General features: G+C 35.7%; 1 protein-coding gene and 1 pseudogene across 1 annotated transcript; both read right to left on the bottom strand.

Moving 5' to 3' along the window:
• Nucleotides 1-4483: 4483 nt before the first annotated feature.
• LOC150109900 (chorion peroxidase-like) lies at nt 4484-27535 on the bottom strand. Its single transcript, XM_090396508.1, has 10 exons — nt 27414-27535; nt 25416-25657; nt 24518-24691; nt 22891-23049; nt 22091-22195; nt 14344-14460; nt 10489-10624; nt 8039-8608; nt 6088-6257; nt 4484-4590 (listed from the first exon to the last, which is right to left on the bottom strand). Exons 1-10 carry the CDS (start codon nt 27533-27535, stop codon nt 4484-4486), a joined length of 1902 nt encoding a protein of 633 aa, XP_090252634.1.
• LOC150109901 (U2 spliceosomal RNA) lies at nt 26040-26219 on the bottom strand (annotated as a pseudogene).
• Nucleotides 27536-27893: the final 358 nt, after the last annotated feature.

Raw genomic sequence — 27893 nt, 5'->3', positions numbered from 1 at the left:
ATTTAAAAAGTTTCAAATGGTTATTTGTTAAGTCAAGTGCGATGAATTAAATGTATAAAATTGTTCCATATGTATTGGCTTCTCTCTAATAATGGCATGCTAATATTCTAGAGCGGTGGATCTCAATCGTTTTCATACTGCCGCACACTGTGTTTCTAAAACTGGATTCTTATGTAATTAACCGCATATTTATACACCCAATGCACGAAAATTAGAGAGAAGAGTGATGAGAAGTTGATACAAAATTCCCTGCTCTGAGTGAAACGTCCCCATACTGAATGCACACTTTAAATAGGCAGATATCGGGGCTTCCCAACAGTGTACCACAATCGAGGCACATGCTGTAGGTAAATGGAGCGATCTTAGCGACTTTGATCGTGGACGTATTATCAGCGCAAGACGTCATTCGGTCATTCTATTTCCGAAGTCGCAAGAACCCTAAGATTGTCGAGGGCAACGGTATCGAGGGTCTTCCTCGAGTATATCATCAACGGATCTACTACCGCTCAGCGAGCTAGTGGTGGTTGACCACAAGCCATTTTTGAGGGTCGACGTAGACTGTCCAGTCTCGTAAAGACCATTCAACCATAGGGTAACGGCGGCACAAATTACATCCAATTTAATTGTCGGAGGTCCAAGTGGCATCAGCGAGAGAACGGTACGGCGTACCCTGCATACCATGGGCTATGAGAACCGACGCCCTAATCCTGTACCACTGTTGACAGCTTGTTATTGGGAATTTCTCCTCGCATGGTGTCGGAACCATCAAAACTGGACTTCTGTAGAGTGGAGACCAAAGTCGTGTGGTCTGATGAATTCCGTTTTCAGTTGTATCGAACTGACGGACGGTGTGGGTGTTGCGCCGACAGACGAGGCCATGGACCCTTGTGCCATGTCGGCTCTGTTCAAGGAAGTGGCGACTCTGTGATGATTTGAGGAGATTTCCTATGTGACACATTAGGTCGCTTTGTGTCCGCTGAAGTCCTTAAACGCTACGAGCTGCCAGAATGCGCTGGATGATCACCTACACACTTTCATAGCTTTCGCACATCCTACAGCCGATGGTCGTTTCAGCAGAACAATGCGCCGCTCCACCGGCCGCAACCATTCAGGAATCGCTCGAGGAACATTTATCTGAGTCTGGATCCATCCAGTGGCTTCTAAGGTTCCCGGATTTAAATCTGATCGAATCTTTGTGGGATGCCGTAGAACGAGACATCAGATCCACGTATCCGGGACCGACAATGCTGCAACAGGTATGGCTGGAATTACCTCCTGCATCTGGTGGAGTCAGTGCCTCGGAGAGTACAAGCTGTTATTCGTGTTAGAGGAGGTCCGACACGCTGTTAGCTAGGTAATCTCTAATGTTTTGTCCAGTGAGTGCATGTTATGACTTGTTATTCATTCTGATTCGTCTTCTTCTCACTAGGTAATCTTTAGACAACGCGCGCACTTGTCATTTTTTATTTTTCAGCTATTTTGTCGCAAACACAGAACTCACACTTTGTCATACGAATGAGCATATATACAACTAAATAATCGGAGCGGTACAAATATAAAACCAGCCCTATTTTTCTAGTGACGCGATTGAGTCATACGAACCTGCGTGAACCTGCACATCTCTGTGATTATTCAATCGCAGTGATTCGCGTTTTTGCGTAAACCAACTTGACTTACTTCAGTATTAATGTTAAACGTTCCTCAGGTGGTACAGACTTCCCATTTCATGAATTTGGCGTATTTTTTAGCTCCTACCCTTTCAATTCATCAAAACTTTTAAAACTCATTTCTGTAATATTGGAAAAATTTCTTAGAGTGACTTCTTAAGTCAATTGTATAAAATTGCCCCTTTTTTGCGCTTCCCAACTAATAATGGAATGATCCAATAGCTAAGTTTTTTATGCGCAACAGCAGAGCTCAACACAACACGTTCCTGTAAAATTCATTTTGAAACTTACAGAGAAAAAGAGTGATTAGTCGCAAGTGAGAATAACATAATATTTTATTGTGAATACGATTTTTCAATCGTGCGATAGAAAATCGCGAATGTGTGCGTAGCCTTACTGGGAGAAAATCGTTCGAGACCTGTCTGATCATTGTGTTCATATACATAACTGAAATGGAAGAAATACGATCACTGTACAAAATAAATAATGTTGTTTCGAGCAATCTACGTGGACTTTTGCATTTAGAATACTGAACTTTATTCAGAAATGGTAGAATGCTTTTATTCTACATACTGTGTATATCAGTTACAGAATGTTGGGTTTTTTTAAACTACTCTCCGATTATAAGTTTGCATGTGTGATTCGTAATATATAAAAATAGCCTTTAGTCAACTGAATTCAATTTGTTGAGATTGCAATTATTTTTAAAGAAAATTGAAGATTGCACTGATTATACGTGTTCTTAAGTCATCCCTGTTTATTCTTAGATTTTATAAGATGTTTGGGCCACATACTTTGTAGAATCACTAACAGCCGTCTTTCATTTCTCTTCGGTTTTAAATATTGATCTCACTGCTGGACGAAAACAGTTCCTTTTTGATGAGTTTGTTTTGCAATTATCTGAAAGTCGGTGATTATTTTTTAGCATCTTCTAATTCTCTTTCCACTTGGAGAGATCAACCTGAGGAATGTCACTGCAATTGAAGACTGGATTGCTGTTGGTATAAAGAAATAGATTCAAGCAAAAATGTCATAATAACCTATTATGTTAATAATGCACTACAACTGAAATCTTTTGAATTAAGAAAATAGTAAAAATATGAAAGATACACTGCACATATATCTGCACGCACACATTGCAGTGTTTATTTTATTTAATCTCACATAAACTGCGTTATTTGTAACATATTTTTTCTCTTATGAAAAGCAAGCCACAGCTGTAGCAGAATCACTCATAAAGTCTGGAAGAGTGTGACAAAAGAGCCGCATAACTGATGTGTCAGGACGTTGAATCGTTTAGGATTTTGAGAATTAATGTGGACCACTAACAGCTACTACACGAGAAGGCCAGGATTGAAAGGTGTCCCTTCAAAGATGAAACTGGCGGATCCTCTGGATCAGGAGCTCATATGATACACACACACACACACACACACACACACACACACACACACACACACACACACACACACACACACACACACACACACACACACACACACACACACACACACACACACAAACTACCAACAAACTACTTCCACCATGCTTGTGGCGTTGTACTTGTACCTGCAAACACGAGCTCCAGTGTGGGGGTGCATTGTGTGTATGTGTGATATTGGGATGGCTTTTGATCACAATAGAATGACTGAAATATCATAATATACACGCAAATTCCAACTACTGTGATTATGAAATTTTTGCGACAAAGGGCTTTACGCATTTTAGTAGGACAACACATCATGCCATAAGTCCAATTAACGTCCTGCTAATTTCCTGTTCTCTTCTGCTTAGAACTTCCATCTTACCTGGATAATGTTCAGGATACTTTGAACAGGCATGCCATAAACTGTTTTGTGCTGTTGGCTGCATTATAGACACGTAAGATAACCGAATGAAATTATGGAAATTATGGTATTCAGGGCTGTACTCCAAACTCATCATATAAACTCTTCAGTCTCTCTTTGAGTTTCACTACGTTTTTGTAAATACCCTTATTGGTTTTGATTGTAACTACGTCCAAATCAAATAAGGGTAGTTGTTACAAACATTGCATTCCAATATACTTAGAAGATGCTCAATGGAACTGAGATCTAGTGATTGATAAGGCTCAGTCGATTAGGCAACGTCACTATCATGTTCCTCTACCCACGTGGGTAGAGGATTGTTTCATATTTGGAAAATGAATGCAATCAAAACAGTTACATTGGAACCGGTTTTCTTCTACCAATCATCCAATGGAGCCATCCTCCTCTATGAGCCACTTTACAGAGGAGAACGCACTTCAATTTTAATGCGCTGTAGTTTTTCTCTTGAATTCTAGTATCATATTTCTGCTTAGAAAATTATTAACTAAGTTGAAAGGGAATTAAAGTCTTTAATACAAAGCTCACAATTTCACTCTATTATTCCACTTAAATGATGAATGAATTACTAAATAAGGTCAGTATAATCAGTATAACCATATATAACTAGAAATGTGGAATCCAAATAACCAAGCTTATTAAAATGTCTTTGATAATAAATTTAAATTTTATTTTTTAAATAAATGTCACTTATAAATGAATACCATTCCATAATGTTACTAATGAAATCAATGTTTCTTATTTTTTATTCATTTATCTATTTTATAATTAAAATCCATTTTTATCCTGAAGAAAAGAGTTAAGCGAAAAACACATTCAGCGTAATTGTGGAGATATTTGCAATGAAAAACAAGCATTTAAAAGAATTTGCATGTATTTTTGATTTATATACATTGAATATTTTCTTTATTGACTGTTAAACTGAATGAAATAATTTTTCCTAAAATTATCTTACCTCTGACTTACTGGCTTGAACGCCCATTTCTGTAACTTACTAACACCAGTCACCTTACATATTATGCTGGACAGAATGACTTTTCTGATTTCTTGTAGTTGGTCTGAAAAGGAGAAAAATAAATAATTAAATGTAATAATAAATACAAATTCCGTCATCGAAGTTTTACACTAAAATAGCAAAAGTTATAAACATAATAAGAGGCAGTCAAATTGTTGCCCACAGGGTGATTGCCTATAGTCTAGGCGATGGCTCTCCAAAATCTATAAGTTTTCTACATGGAGAAATGAAATGCGCGTTAGTACATTGTTTATGTGTCTAGTAAAGCAACGATTAAACATAAACGGCTTTAACCTTCTCTCCGGAATAGATTTCAATTTTTTGAATATGGTAGCTTTTTTTTTCTTTCCGCGAAGCTAATTTGAGAAATGCTTCCCTACTGTACTGGTCCGTATATTCGTCTTTTATTAGTGTTTTTGATTAAAGGTTTCACTGGCAGCTGCTTCGAACTGTTTTTTTTTTCTGTCCAGAAACCATGCAATTCAGTTTGTTCGAAAAGAACATCATAAAGTCTATAACCGAGCCCTTAGTAACAAAGTAGTCATAGGTTCATTCCGACCTCTTTATACCTGAATTGCCATAGTCTGCAACGATGCTGCTGGAACCTGAAAGAAAGAGGAAAGGGGTGGAGGAGTTCATATCTAGGAGTAAGCCCTTTGAGGTTGATCTCTTCAAAGATCGGGCAGAGATTAAAAGGGTAAAAACCCTCATTCAGTATCAAAGTTATCTTATGCGAGAGACTGGCATTTTTCATAAATGATCTCTCGGTGTTCAAGGACCACAAGGCTTCATTTCGACGAATGGGGGGTCAATATTAAAGATCCAAACTTATTCTAACCGTTATATATATATTTGGCTTTAAAATAAAGTTGGATCTTTAATTTCCACAATTTTCTGTTTATTTTACTTTGCCGAAATGAAGTCTTATGGCTCTTTTTTTTTATAAAGACTTAACAATATTTTTAATTTTTTATCAAAGAATTAATAATATCATTAATTTTCATTTATTTATCAGATAAACGAAAGGTTACAAAAATTTATGCCACATTAGCGTTGTCTGCGAGCATCAGTATTTTGGATGTCTCAATATGCATTGCAGCTACCAGCACCGCATGAATTTCCAACTTAAAACAACACAATATGTAAAAAAAAAAACTATCTTTGCATTATAAAACAATCATATTCGTCGCATCACATTAAATGTTTGTATACAGTATTTTGAACGTTGGTTCAAGTATTACATTATTCGAAATACGGGAAGACCATATTTTATATCATCATTATAAAACCTTATATATTATGTGTATTCATTTATTAGATTGAACAAAAATAAAATATTTATTACAATTATTTAAAAAAAACGGAAAGAAAGGGTGAAATATTTCTAAAAATGTTATGTCGATATAAGATTTGAATAGATCTGATTTAAGTGATGTACGAATTTTTTCCAACGATTTTTACTTTATATTTTTTCTGAAAAAACACATTCTACGAAAAAAAGAAATAAGAAATGAAATGCATTATAGACAAAAAAAAGTACCATGCGTGAAAGAACCGACTTGAGATCTATGCTCAAAATAGAAACGATCTCCCGATTTTAAATCTTGAAACTGGTGACCAATAATGCACGCAGCCGTGGGACCAACTTGTCCTCCTCGGATAAGCTTCTCAAAAATGCAGCCAACAAACAAGTCGATATCTTCAACATCGCTGAAAGGTATTTAAATATTTTTCAATAATTTCGTTTAAAAACAAGAAATGTTTATTTAAATGAATAAAGTACGAAACTAAATTTATTATCACCATTTCTAAATGTAAAGAGTAGCTTGTACTAATTTTCATAGGACTGTTATGCAAAAGAGAGGCTTTAAGATTCGACTGAAGGAACTTTTTCTAGAATTTTTAAACCGATTCGGAGAGTTAATCGATCTTTGGCGCAAACAAATAGGATTTTTCTTTTAAAAGAAACGTGTTAATTAAAATCGATCGATCGTAGAATACTTACAGGACACAAAACTGGAATTATTATTATTATTCCCTTTGTCTAACACACCGCAGAACTGCACTGAACTACAGCGATTATGAAAGGCAAACGCTGATTGAAATATGAAAAATTTCACTGTTTGTTGAAATATGAGGCATAATGTTTTTCCTTTCATATTATTTGAAATATTTTATATGGTAATGTTTCCCCATGGAAGATTCCAGTACACAGACAAGAAGAGAAAGAAGGGACGAGTTAAGAGGAGAGAGATTGTTATTGGCTTTGAGCATTCTCATATAATTCCTCGAGGAAACAGAAGTAGCTTATTATTCAGGACAGATATAAGAGGGGCAAATGAAGAAGGATAGTATGGCAAGCTGAAAACTCAAATGAATAGTCTTCGAAATAGATACAGAGTGATATTTTCTTAAGGATTAGGTATTATGAAAACTTAAATAAAGAGACAAAAGTAAAGAGATTTATGAAAAACTCCACATCCAGTTAGAGAGTGGTCAACGAAGAAGACTGAAAACAAACGAACAAAAAAAAGTAACTTATTTCAGCTTTGGAGATGTTAAAAGCAAACGACAAAATGATTTTCTCGTTCTTTTCCATTCTAAATATCTGCGACAGATCGTTAAACCGTCTTTGGTAGTAATCAGGCAAAAGCATCTTCGGAAGAAGTTTTCTCGCCAGTGCTGTTTCGTGGAATATTTGTAGCCTGAGGCAAATTATACGATTTTTAACTTCCTTGATTTCAAGAATTAGGGGATTTTTGAGAATCTACAGTTCTGCAATTCAGTACAATTTCCATAGTAACTAATTGAATATATCCTAAAATAACAAGAAAAACTGTTTATTTATATTCCAGTCGCCAGTTACAGGAATCAGTCGGCAATTAAAGAAAACGTTTCAAAAAACTTTTAAAAACGGTTGCTGAACTTGAGTCGATTTTTGGTACATAGGGAAGTAAAGTTATTTTATTTTATTTTTATGTATTTTTAATCTCAGAAATAAAGGTTTTTAACTCCATAATTCAGATATAGACTCCACATTATTTAGCTAATAACATACCAGTTAGGATAAGAATTACAAAATTGTCCTTCAAATCATCTGTAGCCATGAAATCAGCTATCGGATGATGACAGACTAAAATGGAATCTTGCTGCCACTGATTACTAAGTATTAATTATTTAAAAGCCTATTCAGTTAGAGAATAAAAATACTTTAAAGGATTTACTTATTAATATTTATTTAAATTAGGTTATTTATTTGCAAAAAATCTTCAAATAAAACTTTGATATGTATGAAGAATATGAATAAATTATGGAAAAAATTTCATAAGGAGAAAGGTGTTAACTGTGAAACTCAACTGCAACCAAATTTAATTACTGCATACATTTAAGAAATTAATGGAATATGCTCTAAATAAAATTAAATATTGAAATTTGTGATTAGAAGAATTCATAATTCAAGAATTCAAAATTCTTGTAAATTTTTGCCTCACCTGTAGACTCGTTGTAGGTTTGCAACACTCTCCTTTGTCATAATCCCGTAAAAAGAGAGATCACTAAATCTACTTATCATCCATCCATTGCACATCCGAACATACTCGACATATGGACGTAACCCATGATCTCGCCCTCTCTGAATATTTATTGCGCAGAGGTCAAGTCCGACGCTGTTACCCTTAGTAAGGAACAGGAAATTAGTAATGTCTTCAGCGAAATTGTTGTCGAACATCTGGGAAGGCTCGAGTAACATTCCTACTAAACAGCTGTCCAAAGAACCGTTGTAGAGGGGAAATGGGTTGAAATACCCGAATTTTAAGCGAGTTACGGTTGTTTGCTCGGAGGAAATCGATGATGAAAAACGGATGTTCCTTCCAACAAGAGAGTGAAGTCTGTAAGCAGCAGTTGAAAATTCGGTACATAAAGTGGGATTTACAGTAGGGGCATATAAAGTGGAGATATTACGTCTGACTCTCAAATTATAACGCCACATCTGAAAATTTCCTAGAGTCACAGGAAGAAATTCGTTGTAGACCACCATTTGTAGGCTTGCAATAACGATACGCCTGAAACAGTAAAAAAAATTATAATCGTTGATATAAAACATTTTATCGAGCGCGCACACACACACACACACACACAATATCATCTTATTAATACCATCGACACAACTTGAACAACTTTATATTGCTGGCCTGGTGGCTGAATGGTTAGCGTATTTGCTCTCTAACTAACACATTCTGGGTTCGAGACAGTCACCACCATCCTGCTTATTGGAGACCTGAAGTAGATTGGTGGTGACTGTCTCACCACCAGTCTACTTCAATCTAAGCAACTGAAAAATATTCCCGCTTCCCTCCCTATCCCGCAACTTAGCTACGTTACTTTTAGATGTAGTTTTCGCAAAATCCATAAGCCAGCTATTTTATATAATCATTTAAAACTGCATTTAATTAGCTGGAAATAAATAATTTATCATGACATTGTCTTACTTTCTTCCTTTAAAATCGATGATTTTTAGAAAAGTGAAAGAAATTTGTATTAGCCAAACGATTAAAACTAAATAGTTAATATGTCATTAACAAAACTGTGTTTATTTACTGAAATGAATAAATACAGTGAAACCGCATTGAAAATGGAAATTAGTTTAATAATTAATGTATAAATGTTTGCTTATATCTCGTATAGCAAAGTTAGTATTATTATTATCATTATCATTAGTGCAATAGGAACAAGAAAGTACACATTCAACAGAAATCGAATATAATTACGTCACAGAATGGCTATTATCAAGTCCAAATAAGTTATTGTATAATTTTCTATTCTATGCACATTCGATACGGCAATATTAGAGTTATTTTCATCTTTAATTGCTACAATAATGATATATAAAATAGTTTAGAACTATTTACAGCTGCTTTAGAAGTCTTTAGAAGCCTTGATTTGGAAACAAAAGGAATAAACATAAATGGAGAAAGGCTGCATCATCTGAAATTTGCAGATGATGTGGTCCTAATAGCACATAATCTTTAAGATCTAGAAGAAATGCTAATTAGCTAAATGAAGCCTCCAGAGTAATTGGATTAAAAATAAATAAAGAAAAAACAAAAATAAAATAACGATGAATAAATACGTAAACCAAAGAACTGATTGAAAACCATGAAATAGAACAAGTTACTTCATATGTATATTTGGACCAATTGTTATCCTTTGAGGATTGCCAAAGAAAAGAGATTGAATGAAGGATTCATTTTGGATGGATACTTCTGGGACAAATACCTGGATGAGATCTCAAACAGGTGTCATGGATATTGTAAAATACATTAAACAGGCGAAGTGGAGATGGTCTGGCCATATTGCCAAATGCAGTGAAGAGAGATGGACTAGAAGAACAACAGATTGGAGACCAATGGATGGAGTAAAACGAAGAGGAAGACCGAGAAGAAGGTGGGGAGATGAACTGGAACAAGTTGCAGGAGTGAGATGAATGGGAGAGGCAGAAAACCGAGTGGTCTGGAAAACCAAGGTGAAGACCTCCGTCCAGCAGTGGACAGAACCAAAGTTGATGATGGTGAAGAAGAAGATTAGAAGGGAAAATATTATAGATCTATCAATATATTATCGTCAGTTATAAAAAGAAACGTTCTACCATGCTAGTAAATTTTCAAATTTTTATTTTATATTTTGCTATAAAATACACATGAATATTTCTCTATTTTTGTCATATATATAAAAAATTAATATTTACTTCTATAATTTAATAAAAAATATATGGTAAAGTATTTATATGTTAACATAATTTTATTATTAAATTGATTTCCATTCTAACTAATGAGTCATTTGGTATGGTAAATGAACCTAAGAGGTAAATTTTTCAATTAATGTGACAATAAGAATCGAGAAGTTTCTTTTTTTATTTTATTTTTGTATATTATGAAATACTTACCTCGCTTCCTGGAAGATTCTTTCATTGTCCCATGATGAAAAACGATCAGAAAGTTCTCTAGCAATTTTGTTGTGATAACGGTGAAACATAGTCTGCACAGATGTCAACATTATTTGTTGATTCACCCGTATGTCGCCTATCCATAAAAGGTAAAGATTATGTTTCAGCAGTAATAGTAATTTACATACCATTTATATTACAGAGAACACTGTGAGGTCTTCTTTTAACTGTTTCGTTTGTGGTTACTGGATAGTTAGTTAATTTAATTTGTGTTTAGTAGGTGTTTGGTGGATGTACTACACTTTAAATGCTGTTCAAAAATGTAAGTGGTTTTTCTTCAAATGATAAGCATTTAACCACAATCTGCAATGCAGCTCGGGAAAAAGATTTATAAAGAGCTGCGTAGAAGTTAAATGTTTATTATTTGAAGAAAGGTAGAATTTCTGCAACTAAATGAATTTTCAAAGTCGCGTGACATAATTTAAAAACAATGCAAAATCCCTTTAAATTAAGTACGCCGTTCGATACAGGCATCTATAAATTCCTCTCCTCATTATCAGTTTTGTCGGTTATTATCTACAAATGTGGAAGATCAGAAAATTTTACTGGACAGAATCATTGGTCTACAATAGAGTTTTTGAAACTTTTTTTTGGCAGCGACCAACAATAAAAACTACATTTTACATGTATATCCCGATCCAACACGCATCCCACCATCACCATCAAATTTGCTGCAAACAGTTATTCAATTCAGTCAGAAAATCTTGCGGACTTGTACTTGATTTATTTAGAAGTATGACATGATTTGTATACAATAAAGGAATGAGATTAACATCTCCAATTTTGATATCGAGTTTCATACCGCTTTCCTTCATCATGTGATCTATATGGATGATGAATAACAGAAGGGATATTGTACATCTTTGTTCTACACCTGATTTAACATCAAATCATCTTCCTGTACTTACTTCATTTGTAACTTCTGACCGAGAACTTAAATAAAGACTAGTATTGTTAAGTATTGATTTGTATAATGTTCCGTTTACACATATAACTGGAGCTTTTTGAAGAGCTTTTCCCTGGGTACGTTGTCATATGCCTTTTCCAGATCTACATAACATAAATAGAGATCTTTGTTATATTCCCATGATTTCTCAACTATTTGTCTCAAAGTGAAAATCTGATCCTGACAGCTTTGTTTGGCCTGAACCCAGCTCGTTCTTCACGTTACTCTTTCCTTCCATAATCCTTCTCAGTCGTTTCTCAAGTGTACTTACTAGGAACCCTCAGTAGAGAAATACTTCTGTAATTCTCAGAGCTTTATTTCCATTTTTTGGGACGGATGCTATAAGCTTTACTCCAATCATCAGAAATTCGACCATCTGTCTGGGCCGTCTGTATTATGGAGTGCAGCCACTGTAAGACTTTAATACCTCCATACTTCAGCATTCTGGTCGAATATCATCTACTCCTGCTGCCTTTCCACATTTCAGGCTTTTGATGGCTTTTCCAACTTCAAGTATGGATATGTATTCCTGATTGCATACCTGTTAAGTGTCTTTTTTAATGCTGTGCTATCACTGCTTGTTTCATTTAAGAATGTTTTGATGTTGCTCCATACATCAAGGATATCTTTCTCTGCAGTTTTCATGTCACCTTTATCATCTCTAATTCCTTTTACAGCACTCTTTCCTCCATTTTTGAGCTTTTTCAATAACCTCCAAAATGATATTTATTCCACCTTCCTGATATTTATTTTCGATTGTCCTATCAAACCCTTTCTCTGAATTTTGTTTAGATACTTTTAGACGGTGCTTCGCTTTCTTATATTTGTCTCTGTATTCTCTAAGAGCACAACATGACGTTCTTGTCAGGAACTTTTCATATGATTTTTTTCTTTTCTTCACTGCCTCGTTGACCTCCTGGGAACATCATGGTCTGATTTTTCTATCATTGCAGACAATCGCACTACTTGATATTTATAAATTCTCTGGGTGAATCAATCAATGTTTTCTTCGTGGTTTGTCGCTAAAACTCCAAGGTTTGATTCTTGCTTTCAACCCCTCTCATTTTTTTCTTGAATAAAAGTTGAGTATTTTAGTTTATAGTTCACATTTGAAAGTTGCTGAACTTGGATTCGTTTTAAAAACTTTCTTACACACTCTTTATTTCAATATTAAATTCAACTTTATTATGTTAAACTGGAAGTGATCGTGATCACTTCCAGTTTCACATCCTCTGTATACTCTTGTGCCCTGAACCAGTGGGAAACATCGCCATCAAAAATAACATATTCAATGAGACTTTTCTTATTTCTTGTATTTTCTCTCCATGTGAATTTGTGCACATTTTTAAATTGGAACATTGTGTTAGTAACAACTATACAGTACCATGTTCTAAACAGAAATACAGCAGGCACTTATCATTATTAATAGCCTTGATGCTTTCTCACTTTTCTCAAAACTTTTCTATATGTCTGAAAATAATTTCCTAGTCTTCTATTTAGATCTCCAACAAGAACCAACTTTCCTTTTTCATTTCATTAGAAAAGGAAATGAAATTTCATTTCATTTCCTTTTCTAATGCCTCAAAAATCCCTCCATATCTTCCATAGAAATATGTGGAATCATAAGCACAAATAAGTCTCATCGCCCGCTCCCCCATACCGATATTTTCTCAACTCAATCTACTTGATATTGGCTGCCATTCAGAAACATTATCTCCATCTTTAATTTTTTAAAACTATACCTTCTCCTTCTTTTCCCAAATTGTTATTGTCTGAATATTACATTTCGTATTTGATGCTTAAAAAAACTCACCTGACTTTGTCCTCTTTGTTTCAGTCACCCCTATTATGTCGATCTGGTACTTATTCAATTCTTATGCTAGTTCAATTCCTTCCCACTTATGTTGGTAGTACCGCCTTGAAATTTGTTAATGTTGAGTTGGGAAGTTTTTCGGGATTTGTTCCAGTAGCTGACTCTTTTTGGTTTCTCTGACGAAACGGGGGGGGTCTTGTTTATCAGGGAGACGCCCCAGCTGGCATGAAATTGTGTGATGCTGTACAATCATTTTACATTATGGTTGAAGCCAGTAAAAATATCATTTGGTCGGCTAAATCCCAAATTGCCTGCCCATCCTCGTTCGTTCAGTATTCAGAACGAATACCTAACGGGATGCACCATGAGAGAGTGCGAATTGGTCAGAAATCCTGGTCGGTTCTTCGCATTCTTTAAAAGGATGCTACGTGGAGTTATCTTCAGTTATACAGTTTTGACCCTTAAGCACCCAAAAATACACATAGGATTAACTCTACACACACACACACACACACACACACACACACACACACACACACACACACACACACACACACACACACACACACACACACACACACACACACTAAATTTAAACAAAATTTTCACAAAATCATACGTGTCATTACTACATATAATAAGATAAAAACAACAAACACAACAAAGTTAATATCAAATCAAACATTACTTTCATTAACATTAAATATAACAAAGAAAAAAAACTCAAACATTTTTGAGTTTTTTTTTTCTATTTTATAAAATTTTATTAAATATTTTATTTAATGGCACAAATGTGCTAGCAATAAAAGATAGGAATAAGCAGCTCACTACCTAATTTTTCGGAAGAGAAATGCAGATATTCCCGTATAGTGATAAATATCCACTCACAAGAGACCATACTTCTGTATATAGTACAATAAATGAGTAGCTTATTGTGCCACTAAATATAGTAAGGATATACTATTACAGTTTATGTGCTATATGTACATAAACTGTATTTGGGCAGCTGTCATTATTAACTAAATACTAAACTTACCAGCTCGGAAGCAAATTTTGTTTGATTCTACATCACTACACTCATCATTGGCAGCATCCTCACTTTGAGGCAAAAGCTCACCACCATCTGTGCTGTTTGTTACTTCTAATAAATAACCTGCGGAAGAACAAAAAATTCTCTCATATGATATGATTCCCTACGAAAGTCGATCAAAAGATCTGGGGACTGATTTTTATTGCATTATTCGCTTTAATCATTTTCTTCTTCTGTTGCATTTCAATGTATTCTACGACAATGTACAATGTTAGTTTGTGTGAAATTTTGAATGGTTTCAAAATTTCACACAAACCTGGAAAGTTTCAACTGACTCTCAAGAAAAGATATAAAAATGGGCTTAGATTTTTTATTCAAATTGGAAATAAGCGTTTTCACTCTCTAAAAAAGTTACAAATGAGGGAACCACGATAACTAAGTATTAAAGCGTGTTGAAACATCAGAGAAATTCAATCCTACATGACCAAATAAGTTGTATATTTCCAACACTCTTTAACGAATATCGCGCTTGATTAGGCATAATAATAAGAATAATAATAAACTTTGGGTTGACTACAGTATCTTTCATATGATAATCACTTTAATGCTGAGGAAAATTGTCTCCTCAGTTTCCGCAAATCTTTTTCGTTGACAATGTACTCTCTAAAATTAAAGATAAAAATAAAAAGAGAAGCTTAGGAATTGTCTATACTGTACACTGAACATCGGAATTGACATCAAACATCTAAGGCTGTTTACCCTCTATGGCTGTATATTAATTACAGGCGGGCGGGGGGGGGGGGTAGATAGACAAATAAAACGAGTTTTCGAGAAGAGAAATTTTGCAACCTACGTATGAGACGGACTAATTACCCTCTGCTAAAAATAGAATATTACTATACTTTATACAAGAACTTGATTTATAAATTGTGTTCTCGCTTTAAGAAAAGCTATATCCGATGAACATCATGCCAAAAAGGGGTTTCTTTATTGGCACAGGAATCCCCGTGTATATCATTTCGGTAGGAATTATATCATTGATATCTATATTCAACAAGAGATTTGTTATTATGGTTCTATTATATTCATGATTATTACTAACATTTTGAAATAAGGTAAGCTTGCTATTTTCATGGTAATTTACATTATATACTCGCTTTTGTTTATAAAATACTGAAGATATAAATATAATAAAAATTCATTTAATCTAAAATAATTTATGAAATATTATTTATATTATATTTCTATTAATAAAATTATTCTAATATTATATATATCCTTTTTTATTAGAATATAAAGAATTTATTCCAAAAACACCTTTAGCTTACTTTGATAAATGTTAACTATTAGGCGTAACTTGTACAATTTATTGTATATATGTATATATATATGTATACGATCATTTGTTCGTCTGCTAAATTGTTCCTTGCGTACACTATTGGACAGGTAGTCATCACATCTAAATCCTCCTAAATATATTTGAGAGGATTTAGATGCAATTTGATTGGTATAGATATATAGAGGTAAGACTTTGATTTAGATGCAAATTAGGAATTGTGGTGATTTCTGAAAAAGAAAATATGTCATTGGATTTTAACGGTAGCTATCGCAGAAAGCAAACCTGTGGGAAACTTTACCAGGTGCATTCGATACAAAGGCATGGATTTTGATTGAGATTCGCTCAGCGAAAGGTAAGGTTTCGCTATTAATTTTCCGTTTTAGTAATTGACCAACCTCCATAAAAACCTATTAGACGTAATTATGACTGAAATAGACACCGACGCCCTGATAGAAATACTAGACAAAAGTCTGGCGCTAAGCCTACTCAAAAAATTACTAAAAAAATTTGAAGTGGAATGGCCAGGTTACTTGAACCTGTACTCCACAACGAGGGACGATGAGGAAAGCGAGGATACTGCTAATACAGAGGAAAAACTGAATTTGGTGGTCTCATTCCCCCCCTCCCCCTCCCAGGAACAAGGAGAGACCCACCCGCGGAAAATACGCAAAACACAGACGACAGAACCACCCACAAATGAAGGTATGGAGTAAGATGGACAAAACTCTGACCCTCCTGACTTCACTAAAGAGAAATTGCCTCCAATTATCTTAAGAGAAAAGAACAGGTGGACGGAACTAAGGGCCACTATGACTAGTTTACAAATAGCATACACAACAGCAAAGAATTTAAACGATGGCATCAAAATCCAGCCTGCCACTATAATGGACTACCGCAGACTCACAAAGGAGCTAGACAATAAAGGTGTACAATACCACACCTTCACCCTCGACTCCGAGAGGAGTCTGAAGATGGTTCTCCGTGGAGTATCAGAGCACATACATACAGAAGACATAGCCGCCGATCTCTGCTACCAAGACCTACCACTCTTCAAGGTCAGCAGAATGACCAGAGCAGACAAAAGTCCGATTCCACTCGTCTTAGTAGAGATCCAACAGGCATACAAAAACATATATGACCTAACATCGATTTGCGGGCTAAAAATCAGCCCAGAACCACTAAAAAAAAGGACCTCATCAGGACAGTGTCACAGGTGCCAAAAGTATGGTCATGAATACAAGTGCTTAAAATGCGGTGAGAGCCACCCCACAAACACCTGCACCAAGCCAAAATCCACCCCCGGCTAAATGTGAAAACTGCTGGGGCCCGCATCCAGCAAACTACAAAGGATATATACAACACCCAAAAAACAGACGATCTGCTCCCTATACTAATCTACAAAAACCAGTAGCAGTAGCCCCAGCTCCTCAACCCACCAGGGGTCGACAAAACACGATACAGAACCAACTGCCTCAACCAGAAGCCCCGATCGAAGCAAACCTCAAACGGCAGACGAAGACCTACGCAGATGTAGTTCGCTCAACAAAGGCCACTCAGGAACAATACCTCCCAAATTTAGCAGCCGTCATCACAAACTCCCTCGCAAATATGCTGCAAGACTTCAGCAAATCTAACCCCACATCGGACTCCAGAAAAAGATTTCTACAAGAAACCCAATCCATTCTAGCAGCTCTCATAAATGCATAAAAACAAAAGCACCCCAGTTTCCCTACAGATCATCGCTTGGAACGCGAACGGACTTAGAAACAAGATTCTGGAACTCCAAGAATTCGCAGTGAGATACAATACATCCTAATAAACGAATCCCACTTAAGACCAGCAAACAACCCCAAAGTTAGAGGATACCACCTCCACAGTAACCACAGAATAAACTACAGAGGAGGTGGCACCGCCATTTTCATAAAAAGTCACATCGATCACCACTCTGTAACCAGCCCCTCAACCAGAAATCGAGAGCTCACAGGAATAGTAGTACCCACTACCTCAGCAGGGAAACTAACACTTTATGCAGCTTACAACCCTTCATCAAAGAATCTACTACATTCAGATCTGGATACCGTCCTGGGCAATAAAGAAGAAATCATCATTGCCGGTGACCTAAATGCGAAATACTCTGCGTGGAACAGCAAAACCGCCAACAGAAACGGCTACACGCTCTTTAGCTACTCCAGTTCAAATTATGCAGTGGTGGCAGGCCCTGCAGAACCAACACATCATACTACGTATGGAACAGCCGACATACTTGACATTGCTATCCTACAAAATATTAAGCTACAGTATAGCTTAATCTCTTTAAATGAGATGACATCCGATCACAATACAATCCTGCTCCAGCTGGGAAAGCAAGAACAACTACTGCCTCCCCTCACTCCTTCATCTCATGGAAAAAACTACCAGAAGTACTATTGGAACACATTGGACCAGTCCCTCACATCAGATCCATAAAAGAAATTGAAAATGCTGTTAAAAGCCTGACTCAACAAATCAACACAGCCATAAAGGTTGTCACCTCTACCAAAACCACTCTTAAGCCAAACCGACTACCCGAAGACATCATGGATTTAATTAGGGACAAAAACAAAGCAAGGAAAAGGTACCAAAACACCCGTGCACCTCATGATAAAAAGATCCTCAATAAACTGAACAATGAAGTTAGAGAAGACTCTTAAAGTTCACAGGAACGAAACATTGAAAGCAAAACTAGCCTCTATATCACCCGGCGAACACTCCATCTGGAACATATTAAGAAGCCTCAGAAACAAAAACAAATCTCTTTCCCCACTCAAGTCATACAGGGGCCTAGTACACATGGACGCAGGAAAAGCTGAAGAGATAGCAAAGAACCTAGAAAAACAGTGTAGCCCAACATACAACAACTTGGACATCAAGCATGTCTATAAAATCCACCTCCATGTCAGACGTGCACTAAAACTCATCAACACCTGCAACAACAAACCTGCAACCACCTCACCATCAGAAATCTATGAAGTTCTAAAGAAGCTAAAGAATAAAAAAGCCCTGACCCAGATGGCATAACAAATAGAATAATTAAACTGCTGCCCCGAAGAGCTGTTGTACATCTCACCACCATAATCAACGACATGTTCCGATGTAACTATTTCCCCAGCTATTGGAAAGTCGCAGATGTGGTCCCAGTGCATAAACCAGGTAAAGATGCACACCTGCCTGAAAGCTATCGACCCGTCAGCCTAATCTCAAACTTAGGCAAAATTGCCAAAAAAATCATCCTCTCCAAACTCCAAGCCTCAGTAAACGAGTTAAATATCCTTCCAAAGGAACAATTTGGCTTTAGACAACATCACAGTACTACTCAACAAATTCATAGGATAATTGAGTACATCCCACCGGCTACAATTGGCACCAGCACACTGGAGCAGTTTTCCTCGACATAGCGAAAGCTTTTGATAAGATATGGCACTTCGGATTACTACACAAACTCATCTCAGCAGGCATACCACCAAGAATCGTCCACCTAATTAAATCTTACCTCCAGGTCCGACACATACAAGTTAAAATAAACGGTACAGTTTCAAGTCAGCGACGGATCTCTGCGGGAGTTCCCCAAGGTTCCCTACTGGTACCGATCTTATTCTTGATATATATGGCAGACATCACACACAACCCAATATCATCCATCTTAGCACTCTATGCGGATGACACAGCAGTACTTGCCAGATCTCTCCGACCACATCTCGTCACTAAAAAAATGCAAGACAACTTACCAAAAATAGAACAATGGTTCTCCAAATGGCGATTACAAGTGAATCCCCAAAAGAGTATAGCGATACTTTTCACCAGAAGATTGGCAACTCCCAAGGGGGGACCTTTATCTGTTCAACACCAGAATCCCCTGGCAAACAGAAACAAAATATCTTGGGGTAATTCTAGACAAAAGATTAACGTTCAACCCACACATCAAAGCCTTAGGCGCGAAAGCATCTAAAACCATCGCACAACTTTACACTCTAATAAATAGGAAAAGCAAACTAAATATCAGAATAAAAGTACTCCTCTACCTCCTGATGATCCGCCCCATAGTGACATATGCATCTCCAGCCTGGAGCCACACATCCAACACCAACACCCTCAGGCTACAGAGAGTGCAAAATAAGTGTTTGCGCATGATCTTGGATGTACCGTGGCTTGTAAGGAACGTCCAACTGCATAGAGATATAAACATCCCTTACATCTACTCCTTCCTACTAACTACAGCGGAAAAATTCTTCTCCTCAAAGATCTCTACGATCTAGTTAAACAGGCAGCAAACTATGACGAAACTGACCTTTTCAAATACAAGAGGCCAAAAGTCATCCTAAATACTAGCAACAATGACTAATCTCCGTCCCCCCCACACACACACCAGGGAGAGTTCACAGCTCATAAATCTTTATTCGTCCTCCCTATCAGACAATGGGGAATAAAAGCATCTTGCTTCACCCTTCTGGCCAATGATGGTATGTTATGTTATTTATTGTATGCATAACTTATAAAGATAACTTGTAAATACAATATTAGAATATTATAATATATTAAATGCATAACTTATAAAGACAATATTAAAATATAAAGCATTTTTTTCCAAAAACAACTTTATTTTAGTTTGATAAAGGATTATTATTATTAGGCATAAAAACTTGGAGAATCAACCATGAGATGTGGTGATTCAGCCTACCTCCGCCGCTTCCTGGAGCAGGAAAGGTACTTACGGGGAGAAGAGCGGTTCCTGAGGAGATGGTGTGATCCACCAACCATCTGCCAGATCATACAGGGGGGAATCCGGTTGTGTCTGCACCTATAACACCTTCAAGTTGTAGGTGTTGACGCTATCTCGATCTTCCTTCCTGATCAGCGTTTAACCCACAGGTAGGTCTAGTCCTTTCACAGTTGAAAGTTTTTCTGTCCCCAGGTTGGGGTTGACCTGAACAAACCCGGACTGCGAAGGCCAACATCGAGGTGGTCCCAAGCCCTTTTCAGGGCGGGGTCTTCCGGGCCAGGTCATCTCCCTTCTTTTCCTGGTTATACTGTTCTGGGTTTGCTCGGCAAACTCATTCCTCTATAGAATTGTCTTCCACATAGTCTTTAGATTTATTTACACTTGTTAAATTTGCTTAGTCTCTCCTTTTTTTTTCCTTTTCAGGATTTTTCCTTTTTAAAAGTGAAAAATCAACGACCGTTTTAGAAGAACCCCTGAGGGGTCAACAGCTAAAACAGGTCAGCTGAGGCCTCTTTCATCTACTCTACTACTATGCACTCTATCTTTATTTCCTCTCCTACTATCTGCTGACTCTCAGCCTATCTTACTCCACAGGCCAATGATGAGATACGTTGAACTCACAAATTATTAATGGATGGCAATGCTGTACCAATGAAGTTTAACTGAGGTTCGGCTGTTGCTGTTACCCCCCAGGGGCGATGAGATTCGAGAGTTTTGAGTTCGCTCTCTTAGGGTTTTTAAGGGACTCAAATTGCTCCCTTAAGGTTCCTTAAGGGAGCAATTTGAGTCTCCGGGGAGAGTGTTCTCCGGCACGGCCCGCTGAGGGGCTTTGTCGGTGAATGATTTTCTTCGGAATTTGAGCGGTTCTGCTCGGTGGTGGCGTGGGGGTGGAAGGCCACTGAGTGGAGCCAACGTTGAGATGGACGGTCCTTCGCCCACGATTGAGTGGCCTAGGGATCGTCCGAATTTTTAGAGGCGGCTTTATCTTTAAATATGGTAATGGATGGCAATACTGTGCCAATGAGGTTTGACTGAGGCTCGGCTGTTGCTGTTACTTCCCCGGGGCACGGAGATTCGACAGTTTGAGTCGCTCTCTTAAGGTTTTTGCCTTAAGGGAGCAATTTGAGTCTCCGGGAAAGTGTTCTCCGGCACGGTCCGGTGAGGGGCTTTGTCGGTGAATGCTTTTCTTCGGAAAATGAGCGGTTTTGCTTGGTGGTAGTAGGTGGAAGGCCATCACTGAGTGGAGCCAACGTTAAGACGGACGGTCTTTCGCCCACGATTGAGTGGCCTAAGGATCGTCCGAATTTTTAGAGACGGCTTTACCTTAACATATGGCAATGCTGTAGCCAATGAAGTTCTAACTGAGGCTCGGCTGTTGCTGTTACCCTCTTGCCATGATCAGAGCTTTATTAGCTCAATAGCACCTTATCCGTACACTGTCATCTACAGATAACGGGGAAGATGAAAAGCATTCTTGCTTCGACCCTTTAAGTCAGTCCTTATAAGGATATAAGGACAATTTATGAGTTGTAGTCCGGTCCCACGGTAAAGAATATAAATTAGATTTATGTAAAAGTTGGAACAGAGAATGGAAATAATGTTGCAAAGTAAGCAATGTGATTTTTAGTTTGTATTTTGATCTCATGATGTCAGCTTACCTGTTCCATTTTGTTGTCGGAGTCCATTGGTTTCTTCTTGGGTACTTCCATACACTACCGAGCCATCGATAAACATAGTCACCTGATTTATTTGAAGTCTTGGACCTATACATATAAAATTTGGTTCTACTTCATTAATCAAAGCAGGAACAAGCGATTTGTTTTAGATATTATTATTATGATTATTAAGAGAGACGGAAGTCTATAACATTTGATAACAATGTTGTTATGATGCGTTAAAGATATTAATGTTGTTATGATGTTTGTGAATGAAGTAGATAAATTTTGTCAGCTCGAGTGAAACCATCTTTTTTTTTTATTGGAGATCTGAAGTAGTTGAAAAACGTTCACCTATACTCTCCATTAATAAACTTATTCTGATCAGTTGCCTCAAATCTTTGTTATTCATTATACTGATAACAATCACATCTGTGTGCAGTACCTTCTTCCTCACAAGTCTGATCATAGAAATCTGTTCATTTGCAATCTAAATTCTAACGATATCAGTTATTAATTAAGGTTCCGATTTTGAGACAGTGAAGTATTTCAACACTATGATGTCTGTTTAGCACAAAGATTTTATTATTATTATTATTATTATTATTATTATTATTATTATTATTATTATTATTATTATTATTAGATTTACTTTTGTCTACATGTAATTTCTTCAAAAGAGAAAAATATTTATTTTATTTTTAAAAAAAATATGCTTAGCTTTGGAACGTGATTATTTAATCGCGATTTATCCTCTAAACTTATGATTTTACAAGACAGGAGAAAAAAAAAAAGCAACTTACCTCCACTCTCACAAAATGGACAGGGAGCAGAGCGTACGAACTCTATGCAAGTTTCGTTAAATGGCAAATAAAAAGTATCGTTCGCAGGCACTTCAATTGGAGCGCATTGTTCTGGTGCATTGGATTCTATCGGGCAACACCGAATAACTTGGTTATCATCTGAAAAGAAATTTAAATGACGCTCAGTCAAGTGTTTTTTGGCAGTGATGTAAATAAGAATGAAATTTTGTTAACGATAAAGTGGCTACTCATCGTTTAGCAGAGTATTTCCGAAATTTTCAATACTTACCAGGTACCCTTTGAATATTTCACCCGGCGTATCTTCTCTCCCCCCCCCCACCCGCAAAAGCAATTTGGGAGAAGTTATAAGAATATTTCATTCAAACACGAATAATTATAAAGTCATTTGTTTTTTAACATTTGCTTTATAATGAATTAGAAACCTGTGGAACGATTTTTAATTATTAAATACTTTTTAGTTATATGAGTCCAATACATTAGAAAATTATGAAATTTAAATTTTCAATTAAAAAAAAATATGAGACGAATGAAATTGTCATACATACTGTGCCAAGAGGTACATTTTGTTTTAAAACATCTTTTAGATTTTTTTTTAGTTATTGAAAAATTATACAATAAACCTGCACTTATCTTCGACAATACGGCGACAAAATTAAAAAGGAAAAAAAGTAATCAAATTGAAGAAGTGCCTTGAATCCCCTTAATGATCTTTCAGAACCTTCTGAAGGTACGCATAACATGGCACTAGTAGATTTTTCAATGAGCTACTAGTACCATGTTATGCGTAGTAGATCTTTCAAAGATTAATTATTCATCTTCTCAATCTGTTTAATTATTTCAAGGAAAGATTCTCTTTGAAGAAGTTCCACACCCCTCCCCTTCCGTCAAACAATAAACAATGATTTCTTAAGTCTCAAAATACAGTATCCTTCCATTCCTTGAAAAGAAAAAAAAAACGCTAAAAGTTAGTGATATGGATTTATATTTTTATCAAATGCCAGTAATGGCTTCGACAAATCTGAGCCTTTCTTTGGAGGTGACAGTTTGTAAGATTATTGAAGTAAAGAGGGACACTTTAAAACTAATGAAGTCCTTTACCTTAAAAATCTTGCATGATATTTTTGAAGCTCTTATTGGAGTTTATGTTTAAATTTATAGCAAAAATTAGAGTTTTTAATACGAAGTACTTTTTTCAGTTTTTCTTTAAGGATATAAGTAGACTCACTTAGGTGATAAATTCTTCGGCCTATTTAACAAACAAATATAATTAATCAGAATCTAGACAGCTTTTTTACAGCGTCCCTATGTATACAATGTTTGTTATACCGTTAGCTCTTCCATTTATATGGATTTTGATTCTGCTTTTTTTTCTATTATTGCACGATAACGAAAAACTCAGCTGACTAGAGGTTTGAGCTAGTATTCATCGCTCTGTATGAATCCCATGAAATAATTTAGTTTAATCCCGAAGTATATTGGAAAACTTTCACCTCTAGAGCAAGACCTCAGGATTAGTTAACCCATAAACCGCCATCATATGAATGTTTTATAATTGGGGTTTATAACAATTCGCTTTTATTAATAAATAAGCAAGCTATTTTTTTACCTGTTGTCGACGTTGGTGTGAAGTTGATATCATGGCTTATGAGCTGTCCAAACACCATATAAGCTGCAGTAGTGGGTGCTGGTTGATCCACATCTGGGCAAATCGTTCGAGAAATGTAACGAGGATTTGGAAGTGGTTCGTTGTTCAATACTGATCTTCGAAAAGTAGATATGCCTGAAAATTAATAAATGGAAATATTTTCATTGAGTTTAATAATTAAACTAAATAATTTTAGTTGCCCATTAAATAATTTTAGTTTAATAATTTAAATGAAATAGTTTAAAGATAATACGAAATATTGACTATTTAAGTGTCTTTAAATAATCTATGTAGTGGACAATAAGTTTACTCACAGGAAAAAAAAAAAAGCTAGTTAAGGCTAAAAGAACTTCGCTTTCTCAATAATTTCCCTAAAGGGAAGTAAAAAGCGTTTGAGGATTTATTTATATTTTTTATTTAGATTTAGATTTTGTCGCATAAATCAATAATATTTTATATTAACTCTATATTAATATATAGCAAAACAACTAGGGAAGAGAACCCAGTCAGATAAACTACCAAGAAGGAATACAAGCACGCGAGTACACAAAACATGCAGGTAATGAATCTCATCCAGAGGTATGAGACGGGCCCCGCCTACCACCGTTTATTGGAGGCTTAAAGTGGTTTGAAAAAGTTACCTGTAACCTTTAGAGCAGGCTTTCTGGACCAGGTAAAATAATAAAAATACTAAAGGTTATTAAAATTAATTAAAAAACAAATAAATAAAAATCTTTAGCTCACCGACGCCACTATAGGTTTTCAACCTACAGTACAGTGGCGTCGTAGTTGCTTTTGCAATAATTTTAATCAAACGAAACATAAAGACTGAATTTAGTACGCAGTTCTTGAAACTTACCGTTAGCATAACTTGCAAGAAGCCACCGACCGTAACATGTATTCGATTGTCCCCAAGTGGGGTGTCGTAAGTTGTTGCAAGATCCATCTGTTGTTCTATATCTGTAGGTGCTGCTGCAAGTGCTGTTCCATTGGCCAATACAATGCTTGTTGGTTGGGCGCGCTTTGGATTCCTCATCAAATTCTGTTTCTTGTAGTATTTCTTGTAGAATTTGCTGTATTTTATTCCAACCTAAATTAAGTCTAAAACAATACACACATACGCGCAAAAAATCAGATAAACTAGCTTAGTGATAATTCTTCACATAATATATAATAAAATGTAGAATTTAATATTATAGTGTTATATGAAAAGTTAGGGATTTTCTAGAGCACCGTTTAGCAAACTTTTCTCTCTCTCTCTCTCCCTATATATATATATATATATATATATATATATATATATATATATATATATCAAACTGATATTTGAAAGGCGACAAATGCTTCTGGCTTGCAACCTTTTGCCATCAGTTGCCTGATATTGCACAACCTTTTAATCAAACGAAACATAAAGACTGAATTTAGTACGCAGTTCTTGAAACTTACCGTTAGCATAACTTGCATATATATATATATATATATATATATATGAGGTTTATGAGGTTGTACAATATCAGGCAACTGATGGCAAAAGGTTGCAAGCCAGAAGCATTTGTCGCCTTTCAAATATCAGTTTGATATTTAATGTATGGCCATATCAGATATTTTGCCAATAAGAACAGATACTACATTCTTATCTTTGCCGAACGGCCGAGATAAAAGTGTAGTATATCAATTTAATATCTGATTCTGGCCCAAAGATATTAAACTGATTTTGGAAGGACACACACGCACACACACACACACACATGTATGTGTGTGTGTGTGTATATATACAAGACAAAACAAAAGAGCGTAACAAAATTAATATCAAACATGAATTTTATTTAAATTTAAGTAATGATAATGATAATACATAATGATAAACAATTCCCCACCCGAGGTGTATTAAAACAATACTGATACTGCAATTAAAATTTAATCGGAAACATTCAAACTAGTACATATTTAAAACATTTTCAGAAATGCGCCCCTTCAACACGGGAAGGATTAATATACCGTCAATCCTTTTAAAGAGAAACGCGGGTTGCGACTTTTATCCTCTGAAACGTTTTGAACGACAAATTCAAAGAGATGCACTCTGGTCGAGTACCGCTGAAGCGATTTCACGGTCCAATAACGGGTTGCCATCCGTAGTTCGGAACTCAAAGCATACAAGCATTTATGACTTGCAATATCTGAAACAAAAACCTTCAGTGAATAGGAAAAGTATTAACTTTTATTAAATTGAATTATATATAGTAAAATTATATTACTTTATTAATTGTAATATTATGTTTAATGTGTTTTCTTGATTAAAATATTTTGCAGTAACGGTTCCTTTCCTTCCCAATAATTTTTTATGAAAATTTTTGTAAAGGTTCCGCAACCAAGAAATATTTTAATATTGGTTCCGCTTTTTCAAGCATTTTAAGAAACACTGCTCTAGTCGAAATGTAAACGGTAGTACTAGCAAGTATTCGTAAGACAGGAAGGAAGTTCAGGTTTTTCGAGTCCCGGGCGAGTCTGTTTAACTTGTTCAGCAAGATCGATCTGGTGCGGTCATAACGAAATCAATTTCTATTAACTTCGATCGTGTAATTAAATTACTAAGTAATCTTAGTAAATATTGAAGTAAAAATTATTCTTAAATTACATTTAATTCAAGAATAATAATAATAATAATATTAATAATAATAATTGGATAAATAAAATAATCATATAAATTATTACTGCAATGTAATATGCAATTAATATGAAAGATCATTACAGTTCTTTGTTTGAAAATGTAATGCGTCACTGATGACATTGTTATTATTTTACATGCGTAGTTACCAACTGCATTATCTTTTCCAATTAAATAAAAACAGGGACTTACTTTCTTCGTAAATATCGAGCTACAAATTCGTATACTAAAACAGCGTTTTCCTTGGCTTTTAATGTTAGCTTTTGTTTTAAAGAAGGCTGATGTTTACAAGTTGCTGTCGTGTTACAAACCATTTCTGCTTCTGAAAGAAACGAAAAATTAATTGTCTACTACTTAGAAGAAAAAAAAAAAAAAGAAGATCGTGCTTTGTAAACGAAAAAAAAAAAAAACTGCAAATGATTTTTTTTTAAAAATGTACTTACCTTAGCTGTCATATCAATCTGTCAGCAGTTGCCTATTCTCAGATTACATTCTCACTGGCAGAAACATTTTTTCTGCATAACTCACAGTGGACTCTTCAACGTAATCTTTTCGATCTTCCTCAAGGTGGCTAATTCATAATTTTCATTCTCTGGACGTGTCCACACCATAACACGTGTTTCCATCTTCTCCATGACACACTTTTCAACTTCCGTCTTTGTTCGTATATAT

Source organism: Typopeltis vanoorti, chromosome 1, assembly GCF_054136105.1.
Source record: "Typopeltis vanoorti isolate ZY-2024b chromosome 1, IOZ_Tvanoo_1.0, whole genome shotgun sequence".
Lineage (NCBI taxonomy): Eukaryota > Metazoa > Arthropoda > Arachnida > Uropygi > Thelyphonidae > Typopeltis > Typopeltis vanoorti.
Note: the sequence above shows the minus strand (reverse complement) of the source record. Positions and strands in the feature narration are given on the sequence as shown.